Source organism: Vicia villosa, unplaced genomic scaffold (genome assembly GCF_029867415.1).
Source record: "Vicia villosa cultivar HV-30 ecotype Madison, WI unplaced genomic scaffold, Vvil1.0 ctg.001179F_1_1_3, whole genome shotgun sequence".
NCBI lineage: Eukaryota > Viridiplantae > Streptophyta > Magnoliopsida > Fabales > Fabaceae > Vicia > Vicia villosa.
The window spans coordinates 73,551-85,927 of NW_026705522.1; the positions used below are offsets into that span (position 1 = coordinate 73,551).

The window sequence follows — 12,377 nt, forward strand, 5'->3', positions numbered from 1 at the left end:
TTTAATATAGATAATTTTAAAAATAAAGAGGATTAGACTAGATAAAATGATGGTTACCAATGTATCATTAATTTGAGTGGTAAACAACTAGAAAGTTAGTGTTACAGCCACTTACAATAATTAAAAACAAATGATAACAAAAAAAACAGTAAATTAACAGAAATTCAAATTTGAACTTAAAAAAACAGAAATTTAAAAAATGAAAAGAGCCAACTTTTTTTAAATTAAAAAATAAAAACTTTTCAGATATCATCAACAAATAAAAAAAAAACAAAAAAAGTATGATAAGAAAAAGACTCTTGCAGAAAATTGGAATGGTGTGAACGTCACGCTTCCTCCACTCATAAAAATATTACATAATTATTACACCAAAAAGATCAACTTGATGCTCCTCTTTGAATTATGCGGTTATAATAATAATCATAATCATAAAAACATTAATTTTAAATTATTATTCTCAATCAAATAAATAAATAAATCATTTCAATTTAATTTTCTCAGTATCAGAGACAAAACTGTACTGTGTAACATCATTAACAATAAAATATTAAAGTTGTTTTTTATTCCTTTTCGATCAAAAAAGTCAATAACCTTTGGTATTTATCTTCAACTTGCAACTTGCTTAGGGTTTGCACTTCCATTTTCTCACCTGTTTCTTCTTCTGGGTATTGCTTAAACCTCTCCAAGTTTCAATTTTTTCTTAGAATTCTCATCAAAAATCACTTTTTTTTAGCAAGTTTTTAAAGCTTGTATCTTTTTCAATTTCTTGGTGTTTTGCTTTGTTTTTACAAGGTGGGCCTTTTTTATTTTTATTTTTTTTTTCAAAATTAGTTTTTTCTTTTTGTTTTGGTAATTTTTATTTTTAGTTTCAAGTTTTGTCCTTTATTTATTGTTTGTACGGATTTTTTTTTTGCAGTTTTGTCTTAACTCATGTTTATTGAACTTGTGGTTAGTTCAGAATTTATTAGCTTTTTGTGTTCTGTGATTCTTGTTTTTCTTGTTTGTGGTGATTTTGTGTATTCTGTTGTGGGTTTGACTAAATTTTTTGTGCTTTCTGTTAATAGGTTTAGTCAAAGGCTAGTTGGATTTTGAGGTTTTTTGTGGAGGAGAGATAAGATAAGAAGATGGTTATTGATGGGCAGTAGGGGAAGAATTGCTGAGGATACTAACAAAATTGCCAACGGGATGCCGAGTTACGCGCCTCCATTGCCGCCGCCTAATTCCATGTAAATTTTTGTGTGGACTTTGTGTTTATCTTACTCTTGATTGAGCTTGCTATAGGTTTTTGGGGTCTTTTTTTTGTTTAATGTTCTTTTTAGGTGCTTAGATGGTTTATATAGTCTGAATCGTCTTAAGTTTTTGGAGGCCATAGATTAGTCACAACTTAACCGTGACAAAACAAATAGATGTCTATTTAGCCACGGTTTAAACGTGACAAACATTTTATGTGGTCCTATTTAATCATGGCTTAGCCGTATCAAATTTTGGGCCGTGTTCCACACCCTCGAAGATGGCCCTGTGTATAGTCAATAATATTATACCATAGTGTATCTCTTATAGAAGTTGTAGAAATTGTGCATATTGTTGGAGTGCTATGCTGTTGAAGTTAGTGTTTTATTGATTGTAATATTGCATAGGATAGGAAAGTGTGAATGGTGGAAATGATAAAAAAGTGTCATGTTCTAATCTTATTGTTTATTAGTTATTTAGAATTCCTAATTTTAGAGCATAGATGAACAGGGTTTGAAATTGGGTAGTAACACACATCTTGATATTGCTGAGAATTGCAGTCAAATACTAATGATGATTTTTTGAGAGAGAACTTTAATGTTGTGGTTGCACAGATCACGGTCATAGATCTAATTTTAAAACCATGTGTATGTTTGGTTTTACGATTGGAGCACTTAAAATTGATTTTGGATCCATAGAATTGATTTTGACATGTCTGATTGCTCTCAAATAGAATTGATTCTGCTTTGTAGAATTAATTGTACTTGAAGCTAGGATTTGTAACTTTTGAGCTTAAACGTGATTTTTACACTGAAATTTACTTTTCAAGTTTCAACTCACTTTTGCAAGAATTTTTCCAAACATAAATCACTTTTAGCCAGAATCATTTTTGTTCACTGCAAAACCAAACACACGCGGAGATGAAAACTCCTGTTTGCTTCATATTACACTACTGGTTCTACACAATCATATAAGCTTTTGTCATGCTTTTGGTTTTCAGGGGCATGGAAGGAACTAATATTCATCCTTCTCGAATTTCTGATTTTGGAGCCCTGGAACAGTCTCTAGGATTTCGTGTTGAGGATGCCATGAATCTTAGCAGAAGTACGTTGCTCACATTTCGATCACTAATAGTTGTACCCCTCTCGATGGAACCTTATAAATCCTCGATTAACCGATTTAGTTGAATATCATCTTTCAGATCCAGTGTTTAATCAAATGAAAGCAAATAGCCAAGCTTTAGGTGCTGATATTCAATTTGGTGCTCTAAGTAAGGTAAAATCATATTCCAATAATCAATCAGTTGCAAAAATATATTGAATTTCGGCATTTTGCACTTTTATCTTATGCGTAAGTTACAGTCAATTGCAAACTCGGATATAAACCATTCTACTGCCATTGCTGGATCTCAGACATTGCAACAACAGAAAGACTCACAGCCGAATTTGGCTTCAACATCTGGCGGCCATCGCGAGAATTGGGGAGAGTCCAACATGGGTGATGGAAGCCCTGATACTTCAACAGATGATACAGAAGACAAGAATCAAATGGTGATTGCTTTACTTTAATGAAACTGTTTATTCTGAATCTCGATTCTCGAATTTAATTTATATCCAAACTGTCAAAAGCATGTTTTTTACAAACTCTGATAAAATATCTTCTTCGTTAATACTTTGCAGGCTGAAAGAGGAGAATCAAGTGAAAGATCAAAAGATAAATCAGATCAAAAGGTTATATAACGTAATTATATTCACATAAACACACAAACATTTGTTACTGTATGTTAAATTTTGCTTTCGTTCAGACGTTAAGACGGTTAGCTCAAAATCGTGAGGCTGCCAGAAAAAGCCGACTGAGGAAAAAGGTATACGCCTTTTTTTTTTTCTCTTCTGTTAATTGTACTAGATCGTTTCTTTTGCATGCAATTTGGTTATTAATTTTCGAATCCTTCTTTCCATTCATTCAGGCATATGTGCAACAATTAGAGAGCAGTAGGCTGAAACTGACCCAACTTGAGCAAGAGCTACAGCGAGCACGCCAGCAGGTTCGGTTTTGCTATTTTACACGCCGTTTGGAATCTGATACTTAACTATTTGAAGCCTTCTTTCTTTGTGGCTATTGTTAATCTGGTTATGTTATGCTGCTATATTATGTAATGATTTGGTTATTAATATTTTCTAGGGGATTTTTATTTCAAGCACTGGAGAGCAGACTCATTCAATGAGCGGAAATGGTATTTAATCTTCTTTTGCCTCCAATTATATGTCAAAAGCAGTTGGCAGCATGGGTGACGACGGCCTTGTGGGCAAAGTTTTATTGTAATTAGTGCTGTGTTTCGGAACCTAAATTGTGTTTAACGGTCTTGGTATGCAGGCGCGATGGCATTTGATGCAGAATATGCACGATGGTTAGAAGAGCATAATAGGCAAACCAATGAACTAAGGGCTGCGATAAATTCTCATGCGGGGGACATTGAACTCCGTACCATTGTGGAAAATTTCATGACTCAATTTGAAGATATCTACAGGCTGAAAGGTGTTGCAGCAAAAGCCGATGTTTTCCACATTCTATCAGGAATGTGGAAGACTCCAGCTGAGAGGTGTTTCATGTGGATTGGAGGCTTTCGGTCATCCGAAATTCTTAAGGTGAGAGATTTCTCCTTTGTCTATTCTCCATTGGTCTATAATATTCTATCATTTTTCTTTCTTTTTCTCACGTCATGCCGATCTCAACCTGGATTTCCATCCTTGCAGCTTCTTGTAAGTCATTTGGAGCCTTTAACCGAGCAACAATTAATGGGCATCTACAACTTGCAACAGTCATCCCAACAGGCCGAAGATGCTCTCTCCCAAGGAATGGATGCTTTGCAGCAATCACTTTCTGAGACACTGGCTAATGGTTCACCTAACCCATCAGGTTCTTCTGGAAATGTGGCTAACTACATGGGCCAAATGGCCATGGCCATGGGAAAGCTCGGTACACTCGAAGGGTTTCTTCGCCAGGTAATTAGTTGTCTCCTTTATACCAGTCTATTCCTTTATCTCAACTTTAATTTTTAGGAGGCTAGTCAACGTCTCAGGTGTCCGACACGTGTCATTGCAACTTATAATATTTATGAGTTCACTTTTATTTTTCTTCGTGTTTCTAGGCTGATAATCTGCGGCAACAAACATTGCAACAAATGCTTCGGATATTAACAACCAGACAATCAGCTCGAGCACTTCTTGCAATAAGCGATTATTTCTCCCGGCTGCGAGCCTTGAGTTCTCTATGGCTTGCGCGGCCAAGGGAGTAAACTGTTTCAAACCTCTATTTATGTTCATTCAAGCCTGACATGTTAAAAGATTGATCATATATATAAATATCTTCCACGTTCTGCATGAAACCAGTGTCTTTTGGCAAATGAATTCCTATTGTGAAGAAGAAGCCTAGTTGTGATACTGTGATTTTTCTTTTCTCATCCACATACTGCTGGTGTGGTACAACATTTTTCATTAAGCTTTTCTATGTTTTGATAAATAGTGTTCAATAATTTGATTATATAGGTGTATGATAGATAGAGTTGGAAGGTGAAAAATGTAGAAATAGGTTAAAGTTGTTCATTGTATTTCAGAAATCAAGCTTATTTGAGGGTGATTTCCTCTCTTTATGATGGTCTGTGGTTGGCTGCACAGTGGTGTATGTTTTTGTATATATACTTTTTTTCTTGTGGTGTATTGGGAAGATATTATTGACTAGTAATTTAATTAATGTGTATCAGTGACAAATATTTGTATATTGTTATCTATTTGTTTTTTGAGAAAAAAATGTGGCAGCCTATTTTGAAGATTCCTGATTATGTACCAACCATTTATTGGTCCAAGTGTTAGAGATTTAAACTCTTTAAACAAATGACTAGGAGTTTGAACATTGACTAACTTTTGTGCATGGAAAAATTTGGTTGGGAGAGGAGAATCTTCCTTTTTTTTAAGCTCAAAAATAAAAAAATTTATTTGTATTTTAAAATTGAATTTTATGAATTTTTTAAACTACTATATTTTTAAAATTTTTAAATTTTATTTACAAATTAGATTTTGACATTGATTAATATAAATATATATTGTTGAAGATTAAAAACATATTTAAAATCACATAATTTTTCAAAATGATATATCTCTGAAATTAGACTTCATGAAAAGTTATTTAAAATAGTTTTTAATTTAAGTGTTTTATTTTAAATTGATATCTAAAAAAACTTATAGTAAAATGGATGAAATACATAAAATAATATTTTATGAATAATTAATTAAAATATATTTTTTAAAATATTTTAAAAAAATTTATATGAAAATATGTAATATTGTAAAAATCATTAAAAAAACTTAAACAAGTGGGTCCATTATCTCATGGATGCAAATTTATTGCGATAAAAAAACATGTATTCATTTATATTTGATTGTCCGATCAAGATTGAGCGATTCTGATTTAAAAGTAATTTTGAGAAAATTAAAACTATTTTGTATCAGTCGTATGATTAAGATCAAACATTTAATATCATCATGATAGCATCAATGTGTGAAAATTCCAACGACAATGGATTCAAATTCCTATCTTATGGTTCTATAGATTGAAGCTTGTTTTGTTAGGTCTGAATCTCCTTCTAGTATATTGTCTCTTAAAGATGCATATATCAACAAATCTCCAATTTCAGCAAAACACGATTGGGCGAAGTCAGTGCCGGCCCAACACATGTTGAGGCCCTAGGCAAATTTTAAAATTTTTGATTAAAATTATTATATATTTACATGAATTAATTTTTCAATACAAAATCATTTATTCTATAACACTAAGTAATTATTTTTATTCATTTATTTTTAAAACATTAGGAAAGCTAATTCCTTTTTTATTAATTGATCTTAAAAATTTCAACTATTTTCTTTTTTGTTTTTTAGTTTTACACTTTTCAAATAATATTTTTAGACAGCACTAGTCTAAAACAAATATAATAAATGTGTCACGAGACAAAAATAAAATAAAAAACTTTTAAATTAAAATTAAATGAAAAAATATTAGAACAATAAAATTTAATTGTTAACATTATTGTGTCTATTCTTCTAAAATAAAATTGTTGATTGAAACAAAATCTTTAAAATAAAAATTAAAAATAATTAATATAATTAATTACTAACATATAATGAAACATTACGCGTATACTGTAAAATATTAAAAATCACATAGTCATTGAAATAATAAATTGGTAAGCCCGCAGTTATTATGTTTTCCAATTCAAATGAAAAATAAAATTGCAAAATAATTAAGCAAACAACACAAAAATATAGTTGCAACTTGCACACGGTAATAAAAAATTTAATAACCAACTATGTAAATACAGTAATTAAGTTATAATGATACAAAGAGTTAATCATAATACTAACAATTAAGAGCTAACATCATCTTATGCATAGAAAATGTAGGCCTATTATAACTAAAGAAATATCAGGGGCCCTAGGCAAATGCCTCGGTTGCCTTACCGTAAGGCCGGGCCTGGGCGAAGTTCATTTGGAGTGATGATATTTAACTTTTCAAATCTTTTATTGTTTGGAGACTTGTTCATGGCAAACTTCATACTGATGATCTTTTAGAACAAAGAGGGTGTCACTTGGCCTCTAGATATTCAGTTTGTAAGTATGCAAATGACTCCATTAGTCACGTCTTCTTTCAATGTCATTTTGTTGTCAAGGTCTGGAACTGGATTGGTAGGACCTTCAAGTCCTCTCTCCAAATCTCAAACGTTGGTGATTTGTGGCAGCTTTGCTCCAAGGCTAAGTCGCCTCAAGGAGCTCTAATTCTTAAGGTAGGTGTGGTATACTTTATTTTTTGCATCTGACATGTTAGGAACCAGGCTACTCATCAAAACAAAGCCCCTTATTTGTAGTCGACCGTCTCCAATATCTCTGTTCAAGTTAGGATGACTGGTAACAATTCCAAGATTCACTTCTCAAACTCTACTCATGATTTCGTCCTCATCAAGGCCTTCAACTATAATATTAATTTGCCTAGGGCTCCTCGGATCATCGAAGTGATCTGACATCCTCCTATTGGGGATTGGATAAAATGTAACTGCGATGAAGCTTTTTCTTCTACTCTTAGTGGCCCGGGAGGTATTTTTAGGAATTTCAAGGGGGATTTTCTTTTAGCTTTTGCTGAGCCCTTAATTCATGTTTCTTCTTTGAATGCTAAATTCACTGTTGTGCCTAGAGCTATTGAGTTGGCTAATAATAAAGTTTGGAACAAGATTTGGATAAAGAGTGATTTTCCCTTGGTCACTCATGCTTTCTCGAATGACAATTTAATCCCTTAGCACTTAAGGATCAGTTGGAACACCTGTAAAAAGTTAACTCTTTCAATGACTTTCCTTATCTCAGTATCTCTCATGTTTATCGAGAAAGGAACACTTGTGCTGCTTTTTTTGGCTAATTTGGGCTACACTCTCCCTTTGCTAACCATTTTTGACGCCATTCCTTTAGTTGTTAGGAATGATTTTGTAAAAAAAATAGGCTAAAATTGTCTTTTTTAGATTTACTTCTCATCAAGAGGGTTTTGGCTTAGTTCCCCCCAATTGTCGATGTTATAAAATCAAAGCACTAAACCACTAAAAAAACGATAAAATAATTGAAATAACTCCAAGAGCTATATTCCACTTACAACAACTTCTAATCCTAGTTATCAGCAAGATGTTAGTGGTGGACAAATTAAAGCAAAAGAGGTGAGAATTCACATCAATAAGATAAACGACATAAGCTGCAAGGTAGAATTACAAACATATGCACCTATAGCATAACATTCCCACAACTTCATTATTTATTTATAAACTATAATTTGACATTGAGTATATATATATATATATATATATATATATATATATATATATATATATATATATATATATATATATATATATATATATATATATATATATATATATATATATATATATATATATATATATATATATTATTGAAGATTAAAATATATGTAAAATCACATAATTTTTGAAAATGATATATCTTGAAATTAAATTTTATGAAAAGTTATTAAAATAATTTTAAATTTAAGTGATTTTTTTAAAAAAAAAATTGATAACTAAAAAAAGTTATAGTAAAAAATACCTAAAATAATATTTTATGAATAATTGTTTAAATTAATTTTTATTTAAAGATTTTTTTTTAAATGTTATAAAATTTTGTATAAAAAATATGTAATATTATAAAAAGATTAGAAAAAACTGAAACAAGTGGATCCTCTATCTTATGTATTCTAATTTACTTTAATAAAAAAGGACGTATTCAAGTATATTTGATTGTCCAATCAAGTTTTAAAAGTTTTGATTTAAAAGTAATTTTGGAAAAATAAAGCTGTTTTGTGAGTCGTACAATCAAGATCAAACAATTAATATCATCATGATAACACGAATACGTGAAAATCCCAATGACAAGGGATTCAATTTCCTATCTTATGGTTCTATAGATTGTAGCATGTTTGAAGTTCAAACTTCAATTGCATATACAAAATCTACACAATTTTAACGTATTTGTAGCAATGACTTATATATTAAAGGCAAAATACCATTTTTCGTCCTTTAACTTTACCCCGGAGGTCCATTTTGGTCCCTTAATTTTTAAAATATTCAAATCGATTCCTTAACTATTAAAATGGGGCATATGAGTCCCTTCCGTCTATTTCATACAAATGTTCGTTTATGAGTGTATGCGTGGCAGATGACTTGGCAGTTGAACTTCATCTTCATTATTTTGGTTGAGTTCTATAGGGTCTGCATCTCAAAATCGAATTAGGGTTTAGGGTTTTTTTCTTGAAATTGTTCATAGATTTCCAAAAATTGAAGGTTAGCGTTGGAGCAGTCATGAAATTCGACTATTGTTCATCCTTCTTGAAACAAAAAACTATGAAAGTTTAAACTCCAATGTATACACGAGCTTGAATTTTCCATGGAAACACTTTTGCCATTGTGGAGACAAAGATGTTTTTTGTAGGGCAACGGCAACCAAGAATTATGGAAAACATTGTTGGGGTTGTCTGTGTTTTAAGGTATGCATGTTTTATGTACAAATCGATCGTACACTAATTTTAGTTTGAGCTTCTATTGTTTCAACTTCAATCTATGTAAATTTTAGGGATCTTTGATACCTGGGTATGGGTAATTTGAATAGTTCTATGAGCATTTTGAAGATGAGAAATGGTAATTTGTGATGATTAGGTTGGAATAGTTCTTGAGTTTCTTGTGTTCCTTGAGTTCCTCTAGTTCTTGGTGTTTGTGCTCCTTGAGTTCCTATAATTCTTGGTGTCTGTGTTCCCTGAGTTTCTTGGAACAGGTTGTTGAGAAGCTTAAGTTTGTTGTTGAGAAGCTTGAGTTGTTGGTGTCACCTTACAAGTTGATTTATTGTGCCATTACTACTTGCACCTACTGCACTTGGCAATTAACCCTGTTCTCCTTATTTTCCTGCCAGTCTCATCAATATCTCTTTGTTTAATATTCCTTTTCTTCTTTGGTCTACCAAGCATTTTTTTATACTTAGGTGGTTTCACATATGGATATTGTGTCCTAACCCATAGGTTTGATCCATTTATAGGATAAATTACATGTTTGTAGACTGACATGTACCTTGATTTTTTGTAACAGTCAGGGATATAATCATCAATCTTAAAGTTCCTACTCTTTGTAGATGACAATTCATAAACACAAGGCAGTCCTGTGAGTTCCCACCTTCTACAAGAGCATACACGGTCTTTCAAATTCACAAAAAAACATTTCTGCTGGATTTACAACATGCTTTACTTCAAAGATGTGTTCATCAGATATCCTACAATATTAGTTTACAAATATCAGTTTATGCACAACAATATTAACTTTAATTGGTGTAATCATTCTTACATACCTGACCATCCATAAGTTGGTGTTACTATTTGTTCTCTCAACCTTCCTTCTAATATTAGGCAAAACATCATCAGCCAATTTTTGAAATCTCACCCTGTTGTTTCCCCATATTTCCATACAATATGTTCCGATCTCTTCCAACATAGTCACTAATGGATTTGACCTTGACTCAAGAATAACACTATTGAAAGCTTCTGACATGTTATTGAGAACAACATCACACTTGTTAGTTGTCCTAAAATATAATCTATTCTAAAATCTTGGAGGGGTCTTAATCATATGGAGATATGCATCTTCATTGACCACTCTTATTCCCATGCTTGTGAATATGTTGATTTTGCAGCCTTTCAAATAATTTCCTTCAACATCATTCCAGGATATCTCTTCCTAAAGTTGTTATACAAGTGCCTCACACAGAATCTTTGCTCAACATTAGGCAAAAACTCATCCATGGTTGATAGTAGACCCTCTAAAATAACAAACAACAACACATCAAAGTATATAGCATGAGATAACATACTTATGTAAGGAGAAAGTAAGCATGTTTACATACCTTTTATTGATCTGAAATGAATGTGTATGTGACCCTGGGTTTGCTCTTAACATTTCATGACAATATGCATATATTCTAGTGTAATCCCCTAAGAAAGAACCATCAACCATATCTCTACCTTTAAATCTTGCTCTTATTGCCTTAGTCTCGTTGACACCTAGATTCCACTTCCTTTGTGCCTTTGCCTTTATATCCTCGATCTTCATCCTAGGATTGTTTTTTAAAGAGTTTTGAATCCTTTTTCCAAATCACTTGGTAGTCATCATCTTCACATTATACTTTCTGCTACAATTATGTTTATCATTTACCTTTCTTAGTTTCCAAGATTCTTCATTTGGAAATTTGGCACAATATGCTTCCCACTCACAATCAACCTTACATCTAACTCTCACCCTTATTTTGTCATTTTTAGTGAGCTTAAGGTTTCTTCCACTTTGGACAACATATGATGTTATGGCTTCCTTAAATTTATCTTTTGAACTAAAATACATTCCTATCTCTTATTTGTAATTTGACATGTCCTTTTGCATCTTGAACATTAGGTAAGTCTTTCTTTTAGCACCACTACTATCATCACTCTCACACCCACTTATTAGTTATTCACTATCATTATCACTCCTTTTAAATTCTTCCTTGTCTTCTTCCCACTTCTCTTTATGTTTTTTGCCTTTTCCCTCATCATGATGTTCATATTCAAGTAGATTAGCCACTTCATCTTCCTCTAAATCATCTTACCCACCAAAAGAATACTCAAAAGCTACTTCTAGAGCACTATCATAATTGTACAACTCATCTTCACTATCATCAGAAATTAACTCATCATGCACCTCACCAGCCTCCACACCAACATTATCACCCTCCACACCAACATTATCATCCTCTACACTAACATCCTCAGTTTCCTTCAACTTATCTTCCCCACTAACTACTTCTTCATACATTTTAGCAAGAAAATCTTCCTCATCATTGACAATGTCAACATTGTCTATTTCTGCTTCTATAGGACCATCATAATAATCAGGCTGAGATAACGTATGTTGAATATAGATGTTAACACTTATATGCACCCTGTAAAGATCAGCTATTTCTAATGCACCTTTATCAACAACCAAAACATTTATCCTAAATGAGGGGTCCTTGTAATATATTATCTCAAAATTCCTATAACCTAACTCCTTCAGTACACCTACCAACTCAACAAAACTCTATTTGTCAACATCTATTTTTAAATCATCAACTTGTCCTCCTTGATACGCACTAAGTTCACCATCAATGAATTCACCACTGTGATGAATACTTAGTTTTAAATAGTCATCCATTTCACCTACTGAGATCAAATCCCAAATTAAATTGTGCCCTAATAAACTTACAGAAGAAACACACAAATCCCTAAAATAGAACAAACATGAAAAGCCCTAAATTACTAATACATGCAAAACGAATACATGAAAAATCCTACATTTCTACCACTTTCAGAATGAATATATGAATATCCCTAAATGTCTACCACTCTCTGAACGAATACATGAAAGCCCTAAATTTCTACCACTCTCAAAATCAATAAATGCAAAAATTTCTGACCTATATTCAATAGCGTCTTCAGTCCTCCATTCTACCTTCGATTTCGCCTTCAATAACGCATGCAATCTAGCAAAATGATGA

The 12,377-nt window shown here is 32.1% G+C and overlaps 1 protein-coding gene across 5 annotated transcripts; it reads left to right on the forward strand.

Moving 5' to 3' along the window:
• Positions 1-510: 510 nt before the first annotated feature.
• On the forward strand, positions 511-5,005 carry LOC131633844 (transcription factor TGA2.3-like). 5 transcript variants are annotated; one of them, XM_058904525.1, is made up of 12 exons: positions 512-665; positions 1,065-1,226; positions 2,231-2,334; positions 2,432-2,505; positions 2,592-2,780; positions 2,910-2,960; positions 3,035-3,094; positions 3,197-3,274; positions 3,412-3,463; positions 3,604-3,875; positions 3,984-4,232; positions 4,379-5,005. In XM_058904525.1, exons 2-12 carry the CDS (start codon positions 1,135-1,137, stop codon positions 4,523-4,525), a joined length of 1,368 nt encoding a protein of 455 aa, XP_058760508.1. In that variant the 5' UTR covers positions 512-665; positions 1,065-1,134; the 3' UTR covers positions 4,526-5,005. The 5 variants fall into 5 exon arrangements, with proteins under 5 accessions (XP_058760505.1, XP_058760508.1, XP_058760509.1 ...); XM_058904526.1 differs by having other exon boundaries at positions 2,643-2,780; XM_058904524.1 differs by lacking the exon at positions 512-665 and adding exons at positions 680-792; positions 917-948 and having other exon boundaries at positions 3,604-4,232.
• Positions 5,006-12,377: the final 7,372 nt, after the last annotated feature.